At 38.3% G+C, this 12413-nt stretch overlaps 1 protein-coding gene across 2 annotated transcripts; it reads right to left on the bottom strand.

Moving 5' to 3' along the window:
* Positions 1-921: 921 nt before the first annotated feature.
* On the bottom strand, positions 922-5454 carry LOC143535579 (protein REVEILLE 8-like). Of its 2 annotated transcripts, none has more exons than XM_077029796.1 (9): positions 5289-5454; positions 3447-3504; positions 3246-3369; positions 2928-3062; positions 2709-2834; positions 1980-2089; positions 1829-1888; positions 1394-1525; positions 922-1253 (listed from the first exon to the last, which is right to left on the bottom strand). In XM_077029796.1, exons 1-8 carry the CDS (start codon positions 5432-5434, stop codon positions 1439-1441), a joined length of 846 nt encoding a protein of 281 aa, XP_076885911.1. In that variant the 5' UTR covers positions 5435-5454; the 3' UTR covers positions 922-1253; positions 1394-1438. The 2 variants fall into 2 exon arrangements, with proteins under 2 accessions (XP_076885911.1, XP_076885912.1); XM_077029797.1 differs by having other exon boundaries at positions 2724-2834.
* Positions 5455-12413: the final 6959 nt, after the last annotated feature.

Below are 12413 nucleotides of genomic sequence, written 5' to 3'. Positions count from 1 at the left end.
CATTTAGTTGTTTATAATTTAAAATTAGTATGTTGGAGTAACGATGGAAAGGCCTAAGGACTCGAGGCTGATTAGCCATGTGTAGTGGCCGTCTTGCCCACCCAAAACTCTGTGAACCCCCACCCCCCCCCCCCCACCCCCGCACACACCCACAAAAAAAAAAAAAAAAAGTTTACGCTACCCAGTTAAATCCTCTAACCAATCAGGTTTTTTCCCATAGACTCCAACCAGTCAAGTATTTTTTATATTTTATTTAATTTATAATAATTGCGTAATGATTGTAAGGACTTTTTACCACTACATCACTTTTTGCAAAACGCCTCATTGCTGACTGGGAGGTCACGCCGTCACAGTCGCAAAACGTCCCTATGTGAAGAGTTTTGACTACACATGGTCTAATGCAAAACAAAGATCTCTTAATGATCTACATTAAATATAGAAAAACTAATAGTACGTCTATGCAGAGGCGGATCCAGACATTTAACTCAGTGGGTGGAAAATTATCAATAAAAATATAAAGCGAACTACATTAAATATAGAAAAACAAAATACATATTACAGTCGTTCTATACGTAATTTCATTGTTTGAAAACGGTCAATTACAGTTATTTGAAAACACTTTAAAATGCTTCTTCTCGATCCACAAGCATTCAAAAAGTCCTTGCCATTTCGATAACGCAAATTTGGCGTTAACATCTTCATCGCTGAAAAAAATATTTCACCATTGCGATTCTAACGGGTAAAACTATTTCTCCAAACGAACTTGATATTCATGAATCGTCTGCATGTCTGTCTTCTTCGAATAACAATTAACATCTTTTAAATCGATCATTTAAAAAAAAGAATGGGATTGTTTAACACTTTATTTGAGTGGGTGACTAACCCCCACCGGGTTGGTCTTCAATCCGCCTATGCGTCACATTTTCAAGATAAAAGCTAGCAATAGAATAAAACCATTATTCAAGTTCAAATCAATGGTACATAAACTAGAAATTGCTCTCCAACCGTATTTTCGATCGGTATATTAACTACTTCCCCTCTTTTACTTGCAGTAGCACCACTCATACAACACACAATGCACCTAACCGAAAAACGTTAAAACATAAAATGACAACAAGAAGATCTTCAAGAAATTCACTCTATTTGTCCGAATATTTAACTATCTTCACACACCAATATGCTTCAACTTAATTCCCCTAGTACGGTTTCCACCATAAGTAAATCACGCTTGCAAACGGTTATCATATATAGTTCTGATCAATCAAGACACAAACATGTTAGATACAACTTCTATGTTCAGTATGTTGTATAAATGATTTGCAAAAGAATGAAGATATAATAGTGATAATGTAGAGACAACTAACTTTAGTATAGATTAAAGGAAAAGACATACTACTTAGTAATTACGACGATGCCCCTATGGTTCAACACAATAATATCATTGCTTTGATTGTTCATAAGCATTGTCGATTCCGGATACTCCTATAGTTTTGGAACTGATGTCATATGATGACAAGACCTTTCTCTGCACCCATCAATATCATCTAGTGGTCAAATTACTAATATTTACACAAGTCATGGATGGTAGTCTGTAACTTGTAATCTTGAAGACCAAAATTTACTGATTCTCTAACTAATATATATGTTATACGGGTCGTATAACCCTATAAGGCCATTATGATATAGTGAAAAGTATATACTGACCCGTATAATGTGCAATACATATTTAGTGTGCCTATAACATAACCTTGAAATAAATTATCAAACTTGAATCTGTTACTACGAATTATTAAAAACGGATATATGGTCGTGAAAAACACATACTTACCATTGGCTCAAAGTCTGGGCTTGTCAAGTTAACGGTGAGATTTCTCATTAAGAATAAGACCTGAAGTTCAGTGACACATGTTAAGAGTTTATTGACACTAAAAAATCCAAGCGCGTTAATGAAATAAACGTTAACACAATTAAAATCTTACTGTTTCAAAGTTTATAGGATCCATCTCTTTTAGTTTTTGCACATGTCCTTTAGTATGTGGATCAAAAACACTTCCAATAAAGCTATAAACTTCAGAGAAATCTGGTATACCTGAACAAAGTTATAATACAATCACAACATTAATGATGATGCTAATCACATATAGATATATATGATGTGGGCCCAAGTGTTGAAGACCGGGCCATGATGTTTCTAGAGGTCCAATATCGCGCTTCCAGAGGTGCTGCACGAAAATGGGCTTAACTTATGCTACGGGCCTCCGTTTCAAGCGTGCTACCAGTCAAAACGAATGTTGGGACGTGGGCCACGTTGTGGTAACCTGCCATATCCCGTTTATTTCTCCGAAATAAGGCTTCTAGATACACTTTTGGGCCACTTTTATGTTTTTCGTCTACTTTGTGTTTTCTTTCGGGCTGTCTGTGGTTGTTTGAGTCGGCCCAAGCCCATTTTGAATTCTCTATTAATATGTTATGAATGTCTTGAGACTAATCATTGATCAGAATTGAATAAACAAATTTTGGCTTTTCAAATTCTTGACTTTTGGGTCGAAGTTGGGGGTTTGGGGAAGGATCATCACGGGTATTCGTAGAATCAACTTGATTAGCCTTCGTTCTCTATTAGTACGCTGCATCAATATACATACATACACTCTATGCATGTATTATGTATATATCAATATATCATGTATGTATTGAATCAAAAAAATTACCATGAAGGACAGGACCTTGTTCGCCTTGTATAGATAATTCAGAACTCGGCATTTCTCTACTTGACATCCCAATGCCACTATTACTGATATTAGGAATGTTCACTACACCCTTTGATCCAGTATCAGCTGAAAAATGACATTTGATATTACATGTCAGCATAACTTTCCAATATTAATCGATAAGTAATTAAGCGCGTGTAGAAACGATAGGTTACAAACATGCATGCATGCCTTCAATTCCATGGAGATCATATTCATCATGTGATGACATAGTTCCATCAGATGGAGTGTATCCAGGTGCAAGGCCACTCATTGAGGAAGGATAACACATTGATGCTTGAAGTGGCAATAAAACTGTCACAAAATCAAATCACATTAAAAACTTTATAAACACACAAACACGTGAAATTTCGGGAATATCACTCTTAACACTGTCAGTATGGAATATGGATTATTATCGGCCAAGAAGTCATGGTTTGAATTATTAAAAATTCAATTTGCCTAAAATGTAACTACAACTTTATCATATATACAAACCATTTTTGGGTGCCTTTTGTGGATAAGGGTGTGTGGCCTTGCGTTTAGGACGAGGTGGCGGGACATGAGCTAATGACCCGTTCTTTTGGACCTTTAGAAAGTACTTCTGGGCATGACTGCGTATCTGCAAATAGATCGAATTGTGCGCTCAAATTGAACATTGGACATTAAGAACATACGTCATTATATGTAAATTTTCACCTGAATTACTGTCTTGGAACCAACAAAATCTTCGATTTTCTTCCAGTCGCGATCAAATCTATGCATAAACATCAAGGGGATACAAACTGCTAATTAAACAGTAAGCATGTGCTTAAAGATTTGGCTTTTAAGTTGCAAAAACAAGATGGGCATCCTCCCACTGGGTGTTAGTTCACTGACAAAGATCTTAATTTGCTATAATTAAACGGTTAGCATATGCTCAACCATCATGTCTTAATGATGGTTATAGAAACCAAAGTGTAATCAATTCACATAAATGAATTCTTGCCACATGGCACCAAACTTGTAATTAAGGAAACTCACTAAAATGACCATTTTAACTAGGGCTGGCAATTTATACATGAATACACGACACGTACCTACACGACTTTAACAGGTAACTTGTAAGACCTTAACATGTTTCATGTACTAAACAGGTAGACACGAATTTACCTGTTAATTTTTGTGTCTAAATAGGTAAAATACTTGTTTACCTGTTAAGTACATGTTAAGTACCAGATTAGATTTTTATAACTTATATATATATATATATATATAAGTTATCCTAAACCCTAAATTCCTAAAGCATGCCCACTCTCTGTTTCTCAGCCGTCACTGTTAAACGTGTCCAACACCAAACCAGATTGAAGGCTTCTAAAATCTTGGAAAATATTTAATATAATAATTAGTTTATTATTATAAGATAAGTTAGTCTTATTTTATTTAATCATATTTGTTTTAGATTCAAATTGTGTATTTGAGTTAATATAGGATTAGTCATGTAAGGGCTCTATATAAGCCATACATTGTATCATAATTATTAAGTTTTTCTCATTAGTCGTTTTCTTAATAAAAGAGTCAAACATGTGTTGGTCAAATCTCGTGTTCATGTTCTTGATTCACATGCTCAAAGTTTAACAATCACCACTCACGAACATTCCCTCTCCGACTTTTATTTCACCAAACATGTTGTCAAATATGTGTTTCTAACCAGCTCTTATCGTGTATTATCGCGTATACCAGGTAGTAACAGGTTTGTGTTCGTGTTTGGGATACATGTACACGATAAGTTCTCGTGTCGTGTACAGGTGTACGCATTTCGTGTTCATGTCATATCGTGTACGGGTGGGTATACACGATATGCCAGCCCTAATTTTAACTGTTGGGTTTGACAAAATGTAGCATTGACTTTCGCATTTCTTGACCCAACATATTTCAATTCTGGCATAACAAATTTCCATTTTGCGCAGTAGCTTCTCCTATGCCATTCTTCACCACTTTTCTTAAATTGGCATAGGAGATCCACTGCACGCCAGGGCCCCACCAACCACAAGGTTGCAAATTGAATTTATTGCTCCCGCGACGCACTATGTGCCACGTGTAAGCTTCTGGTTGGTTATTCGAAACAACCTCTTAATTTAAAAAATAACAATAAGTCAAATATTATTCTTGTTTAAAAATTATTTTTATCGGTCTGTAGTTTCTAGTATCCTATACTATAAAACCACTATCGGAAAACATAAGTCGTTGAACATGAAGGAAAACTCTTTTAGACCGGGTGTTATGGCTAACTAGGGGGCGTTATTCATGTCACATAGGCATGTTAACGCCCCAAACAACACGCCACTCCAATCAAAGGAGACGGTTGGGGGTGGGGGGGGAGGTGTCTTGCTTACATAGTTAACGATTTCCTGCCTACGTGACATTGACATTGATGTGACTCTTTAACTAGGGTATTCTGGTTACCACACAACGCATAGCCTTAATACTAAACATGTTGTTTAGACGAGTTAAACATTATCATTATATATAAAAATTCAAGTAAAATAATTACTAACGTACAATTGAAGAGCTTCAAGAAACTTATCGTGCTCTTCTTCAGTCCAGCTTTCTCTGGACTTTGTGATGGTATACGGCTTCCGTACTTTCTTACCCGAACTATCCGAAGCCGCCATTGAATGTGCATGATTCTTTTTAGAGTTATTCATGGCGGCTGTTCTTGTGAATGCATAGAAGAAATTAAATCTAGAGAGAGAGTTGAAGAAGTTGATGGTGGAGTTGCAATGCCAATATGTGTGCGTGTGTTTTGTGGCTCAGGTGAACTGAGCCTGACTTCCATTAATTAGTCGTCCCACTTGTTGCAAACTTTAATGTTTCTGTTTTCTATTTTATGCATTTTGGACCTTATACTTTTGTGGCTTTGGTATAACATGTTTTGGTTTCTGTCGGCCTATTTATGGGCATCGTCGATTTTTATATGCTTATCTGTTGGTTAAGGTTATTAGATTTAACCAAATTGTTCATATTAATGAATTAGTATTTTTAATTCGTGATCTAGGGTATATTGTTTTACAATAGGTACGTTTGTTTTTGTCTTCAGTTCTGTTTGTAATATTAGTTTTCTATGAATTTAAAATACGTATTAGAAGCACACTGAAATTTTGATGAATTAGGTTTATTTGAGAAGTAACATGTGAAAGGATTTGTTTAATGTCTATAGGTTATAACGTCATCTTAGTGGGCGAATTTGAGAGGCAATTTTCTTGGTAAACACCGCCCCTTGGGCTATAAAGGGGCGATTTGTTGGGGGGGGAGAGAAACATTTGTCGCCCTTTCATCCTTTACTTTTATTATTGTTGTTATTATTATTATTATTATATTCAAATGTGTGTGATATATACATGTAAATATAGGGGCTACAACACCACCACACCGCTAAAACAAAAACACATCTTTTGCTGATTGGACGCTACATAACATAAAACGCTCTATTTTATAGCACATCCCTTACATATAGCCTAAATTATGATGTCATGATGGTAATGAGTTATTGTATAGTTGATACACTTGAATGATGTGAGTACTTTACTCCTATTTGAGTTTGAAAGAGTGATAGTGTTGGGGGACTTAAGGTGTAAGGTTTGGCCCCACATATCAATCAATGTTTGCCTTATTCACAAGAAACTCATAATTTTGTTTTTGATTGTCTAATTGAAGAATTTCCAGGAGTCCGGGTTCATGCTTAACTTGGAGTTTTCCTCTTATTCGTATTTCACACTTAGTCCGCCCAAAAAAAAGTTGGCAGTGTTTAAGATGAGGCATTGCTTATAACTTGGTTGGTATATCTCTTTTGTAAACAAGACAATATAAGCAATGTCAAATTTTGGATGAAAATGCGTGTGAGACTATTATTATTATTTTTTTTAGGGGGGGGGGGGTCAATACGTATATTTCCAAAAATTATAGTTATTGCTTTGTACGTAATGTTGGATAAGATTTATCTGCTGTGTTACACTAAAATTCTATTAAACATCATTACCTGATCATGTTGTACCGTTTGCCAATGATGGAATGAGGTGATCATAGCTTCTAATTTCGTATTTCCAAGTATTTTAGTTAGTAGCTTTGTAATGTTATATATTCGTCTAACTTATATAATTATGGATTTGCAACTGAACACCTGTTTCGGGGTTGCAAATCAAAACTATTGTCTATCATAATCTTGATAGTTAGCGTTGGCTCAATTTCACACATATGAGTAATGAGTTGCAACTCAGCCTACCATCGTATACAACATTCAAAAATGTTTTAATGAAATATATAAGTGGTAATCCGCATTCGATTGCAAACCTAACAAATAGTATTGACTAAGACATTATTTTTATTGTTCATGAGTTGTGTTTTGTGGTGGCTGTGTGGATGGGGTGCCAGAAAACGAACCATCATTTATTAAGAGACAAAAATCGACCAAAATCAAACATCATAACTTTGAACCATTGATTTTAGCCTTGTTCAATACCAGCCATATATATTGGATTTGGATAATTATATGAAAATTCAAAGTATATTAGCTAGCATTCTGATACATTAATGATCGACCACACGATCCACTCATACAATATTTTTCTTTCTTTCTTTCTTTTTCTCTTTCTTTTTTTAACAAAGACATAAAACATAATAAAATGTTTAGAAAGGTAGAAGCAAATAATTAGTTAAAATATATCAAAGATAACATTGTTATGAATAATAGTTATTATGGTTACCAACACCTAAAATAGATTTGGCTTCTTCTTCAAGTTTTCTTATTCCTATATAATATTCTATTGTATCTCATTGTATAACACACCTTAGACCATGTGTAGTGGTGGCTTTGCCACCTGCGTTATGGCTCAAAACGCGGGGGGTACACCCCCCCCCCCCCCCCCGTGTTATGTTGATTTCAATTTTGCAAGCGTTTTATATACAACGCTGATAATGGCCACAAAAAACAAGCGTATAACTCTGGAAACACCGCCCCCCTCCAAGTTATGGAGGCTTTATGACTACACTTGTTTTTTGTACAAAACCATAACTCTGGCTGGGCGCCACGTGGCACATAACCCCTGGATGTGAAGCTTTACGACTACACATGGTCTTATTAATAATATCTCTCCCTTTTCTCCATACATTTATTTGTCATATTACTTGGCTATTAGGCTTGTTTTACAATACGTTATCAGCACGAAAGTACTCTTTGATTATAGCCATGATATTAACGATGGAGTGTAGATGGTGAATTCACGGGTGATGCATCTTCAACTTCAAAATCATGTCTTCCACCTTCAAGGTAATTCTTTAACCACTTATGTGTGATTAATAATGCATGTCTTTTTAGTATTCTAAATTTTCAGTAAATATTGTATTGATATATGATATGAAAGTAAAAAAAAAAAAAAGTCATCATTATCAACAAAGGAAAACAAATTTTATATTTACTTTAGCTTTGTATTCTGATAAACTTCAAGGTCAGATTTTAATATTCTTTATTATCAAGAAAAATCATGTATCTTAACTTTTAATATTAAGATTTGATTGATCAAACGAAATCAAGTCATGAAATTCTAGGCATTAATCCAAATAATTAACTAAATTCATATTTAGAAAATTACGAATTATAAGATTTAATTAAATTGTTATTTTAAAGGTTTATTTAATATAATTGATTTGATACAATATATACTATTTGCATACAAATGTTAGTTATTCTATAAAATAATAAAATTTTAATTTATTGATAAATATTTCATACAGCCTCGTCTTCCTACTTTTCGAGGCGTTGGACCAAAAGGACTTTAGATCTCACTATTATTGGTACATCATTAGGTTCTGAAGTGCACTCGAATAAATATATACAAGATATAGACAAGAGGCTTGAAATCAGGATGTCACGAAGACACAAAGCCAAAACCTATGCGCAAGCGTATGAAACATCTGCGCGTGGCGCATATCACATATGCTCACGCATATCACATATGCTCGCGCATCACATATGCTCACGCATATCACATATGCTCGCATATCACATATGCTCACGCATCACATATGCTCACGCATATCACATCTGCGCGTGGCGCATATCACATCTGCGCGTGGCGCATATCACATATGCTCACGCATCACACATGCTCACGCATATCACATCTGCGCATAAAACATCTGCGCGTGAGAATAAAGAGAAGACCTTGCGCATCCCCAGGATAGGCGCATATCACATATGCACACAACCAACCACGTCCTTATCCAAATCAGGATAAGGACAACCATGATTGTGCTCATCAGACAACCTTCCAGAAGGTATCTTTTAAGGAATAAAGAATGTGCTGATGTTGACAGCTGCCAATGAAGGGTGGACAACTCAGCAAAGCCCATGTGCCACCACGTGATGGCACATGGGTCAGGTGAAATACCTTGGTCAGAGAATAATCAATGAAAAAGCACCAGGTGTCCTAAGTACACGTGGCGCGAAGCAATAGGAGGAGGCCAAGAAGGCCCTAATTGGGTCTGAGCCCAATCATTGGAAACCCTAATACTATAAATACCACACCACCTCCACAGGTGGAGCCAAGGCAAGAAAATATATTCTAAGTCCTTACTCATTTTCACATCCTTATTATCTTCTCCTACAATATCTTATTCTCACACCGGAGGGTTACCCCAAATAGGACCCCTCTGTCCCTTTCTGAGGGGTAAGCTCACGGTGTTGTTCGTTTTGTAGGTGGAAGAACTCATATCTCGGAAAACCATCGGTGAGACAGCACACTCATACCCGAGGAACGTTGATCATATACAAGTAAGTCGATCTACGCTTCTTCATTGGCGCCATCACCTGTTACAACGGCAACAAAACCATTATTTCATCAATTTTCTCCCTAAAAATCTTCACCATGGTTTCCAGTGTTCGAAACAACGATCAAGTTCTGGAGGATAATGAGCTTGAGGATGTTAATGAGGGACATCAGGTTCTGAGGGCGCCGCGTGACACTGCGCGCACCACCGGTAACCATCCCTTCAACACAACACCTCATAGCCAGACTGAAACTCCCCCAGACGATCTCACGTTCCAAAACCTGACTGGTACAAAACAAAAAGGTCCAATGGGCCCGGAAGTTGAAACCAGTGACCCTAAAGAATGGCTCATAAACGAACAACGGCGTTTAATGGACAAATACAATGAGTTGGTAAAACACAAAAAGTTAGCCGATTTAACGCAAAGGCTCGCATTTGATAAACAAACCATTCAAGGAACAACAAAAAAGACGCGCGCGCTGGAAGACGGTCATTCTGTTCACACCGAACAAGCTGATATTAGTGATGAGGAAGAGGTGCACAGCATGAAGAAGACGCGAGATACTCATGCAGGAGGTTCACAGCTTCGCGCACACATGCACATAGCATCTGGAGCCAAAGCTGATATGGATTTATACACACCATACAACCCACAAGCGAAAGGGCAAGTGGACGTAACCACACCATATAGGCCAGCCATCTTGGTAAAACATTCAAAATTCACTGAGCGCATTGCGAAGGCTCCCATTCAACACAAAACCAAGATACCAAGTGGTTTAGGCAAGTACGATGGTACAACAGATCCAGATGATTTCTTACAAGGTTTTTATAACACTGGAAACTTAGAAAGCTGGATGATGCCAACATGGTGTCACATGTTTGCTCGCTGCCTCATGGGCGCAGCGCGTGTCTGGTTCGAAAGCTTGCCGACAGGACAAATCGATGGGTTCGAAGAGCTATTGGAAAAGTTCCAGGCTCACTTTGTACAGCAGCGCAGACACACGCGCGACCCCGATGACATCATGTACTGCGTACGCAGGAATGATGAAACCATTGAAGACTACATAACTCGTTTCAATCAAGAATCTCTTGCAATTGGAGGCATCACTGAACAACTCTTGCGCGTGGCCTTTATACAAGGTGCGCGCAGTGATCAACTCCGCAGAGCTCTCGTGAGCAGAGAAGGCATGCCAACCACTTGGGCTAAGCTTATGGAAGCGTCGCGAGTCTTCACGCGAAACGAAAAACAAATTGCCCTAGATAGAGCAAGAGATAAAGAGCATCAAACAGAAGCGCCGCGCAACAATGAAAGGAGGGGCAAACAAAACTCCGTATGGTCCAGGTTGCAACAAACCAATTATTCTCCTGCAGAAAAGCAAGCGCAACAAAGTTCACCCCAACCCCAAAAAGACATTCTTAATCGCGGAGAAGGTGACAAGAAGGAATGCGGCAGAGAGCCTAACAGACCTCTACCAAGAATATGGACTCCCCTCACCAAAACGCCTTAGCAAGTGTTAAGCACAGAGAATGTCCAGTTTAAAAACCCCAGGCCATTACTCCATAAGGGACCACCGAACAGTGGCAAATATTGTGAGTTTCACAAATCCACAGGGCACAACACTGATGCATGCCATCATTTGAAGGATGCGATCGAAAAAGATGTGAAATCAGGCAAGTTGGCTCACCTGGTAAAAAATCCAAGACCAGAGAACGAACAACCAGACGGAGCCTCAGCCAGTAAAAAATTCAAAAGAATCTGTGTAGCTGAAGGAAGAAGGTAAGGGCAAAGATCGAGGAAGAGAAGCGCGCAAATCCAAGGGGATTGGCGCGAGCAACAAGTAATCTTTCCAAGAATCAGAGGAGGCCCGTCTAGCAGCAGTCCTCTAGTCATCACTGCACACATCGTTCATTATGAGGTGTCAAGAGTCCTGGTGGACACCGATAGCGAGTCAGACATCATGTATGAGCAATGTTTCAGGAAGTTGGACCCAGCAGACCAAGCAAGACTCGAAGTTGTGAGTGCACCAATCTCGGGTGTCTCAGACGAAATTATTCACCCCATAGGTCAGATACAATTCGAACTAACTATGGGGGATGAGAAGCACAAACGAGCTGAAATTGTCAACTTCCTGGTCTTGCCCACCACTTCATGCCATAGTATGATCTTGGGTAGAGGAACGATTGCCCAATTCAACGCCATACCGTCACCAGCGCATGGCGCGTTGGGGTTCCCAACACCAACAGGAGTAACATTTGTGTACAGAGATCATTTATGCGCAGTAATAAGTATACCTCGAGAGGGGAGAATGAAGCTTCCAGTGGCAAACAACGCGCCAGAGGAATGGATCCTCAACCCAAAATTCCCAGAACAAACAATCACAATCGGAGCTACGATATCAGATGACACAAGAGTGAGAATGAAAAGATTGCTCACAACGTATATGTCAGTCTTCGCGTGGCAACATTCTGATATGACTGGGGTTCCGCGAGACCTGGCGCAGCACTCTCTCAATACATTCAAGTCCGTGGAGCCAATTGCTCAAAAGAAAAGAGTCATGGGAGACGAGAAGACAAAGGCCATGAATGAGCAAGCAGACTGCGCGCGAATATCATTCGCCCAATACGATATCAAACATGGGTAGCCAATCCTGTGATGGTAAAGAAGAGCAATGGGTCATGGAGAATGTGCATTGATTTCAAGGACCTCAACAAGGCGTGTCCAAAAGATTGTTACCCCCTCCCAAACATTGACATGAAGGTGGACTCAGTTGTGCCATTTAAGCTCAAATGTTTCCTGGATGCCTATAAGGGCTATCACCAAATTCAAATGGCACCACAGGATGAAGACAAGACTGCTTTCAG

The sequence above is a fragment of the Bidens hawaiensis genome, unplaced genomic scaffold (genome assembly GCF_021521415.1).
Source record: "Bidens hawaiensis isolate Kalapana, Puna unplaced genomic scaffold, B.hawaiensis_p1.1 tig00010569_1, whole genome shotgun sequence".
Taxonomy (NCBI): domain Eukaryota; kingdom Viridiplantae; phylum Streptophyta; class Magnoliopsida; order Asterales; family Asteraceae; genus Bidens; species Bidens hawaiensis.
Note: the sequence above shows the minus strand (reverse complement) of the source record. Positions and strands in the feature narration are given on the sequence as shown.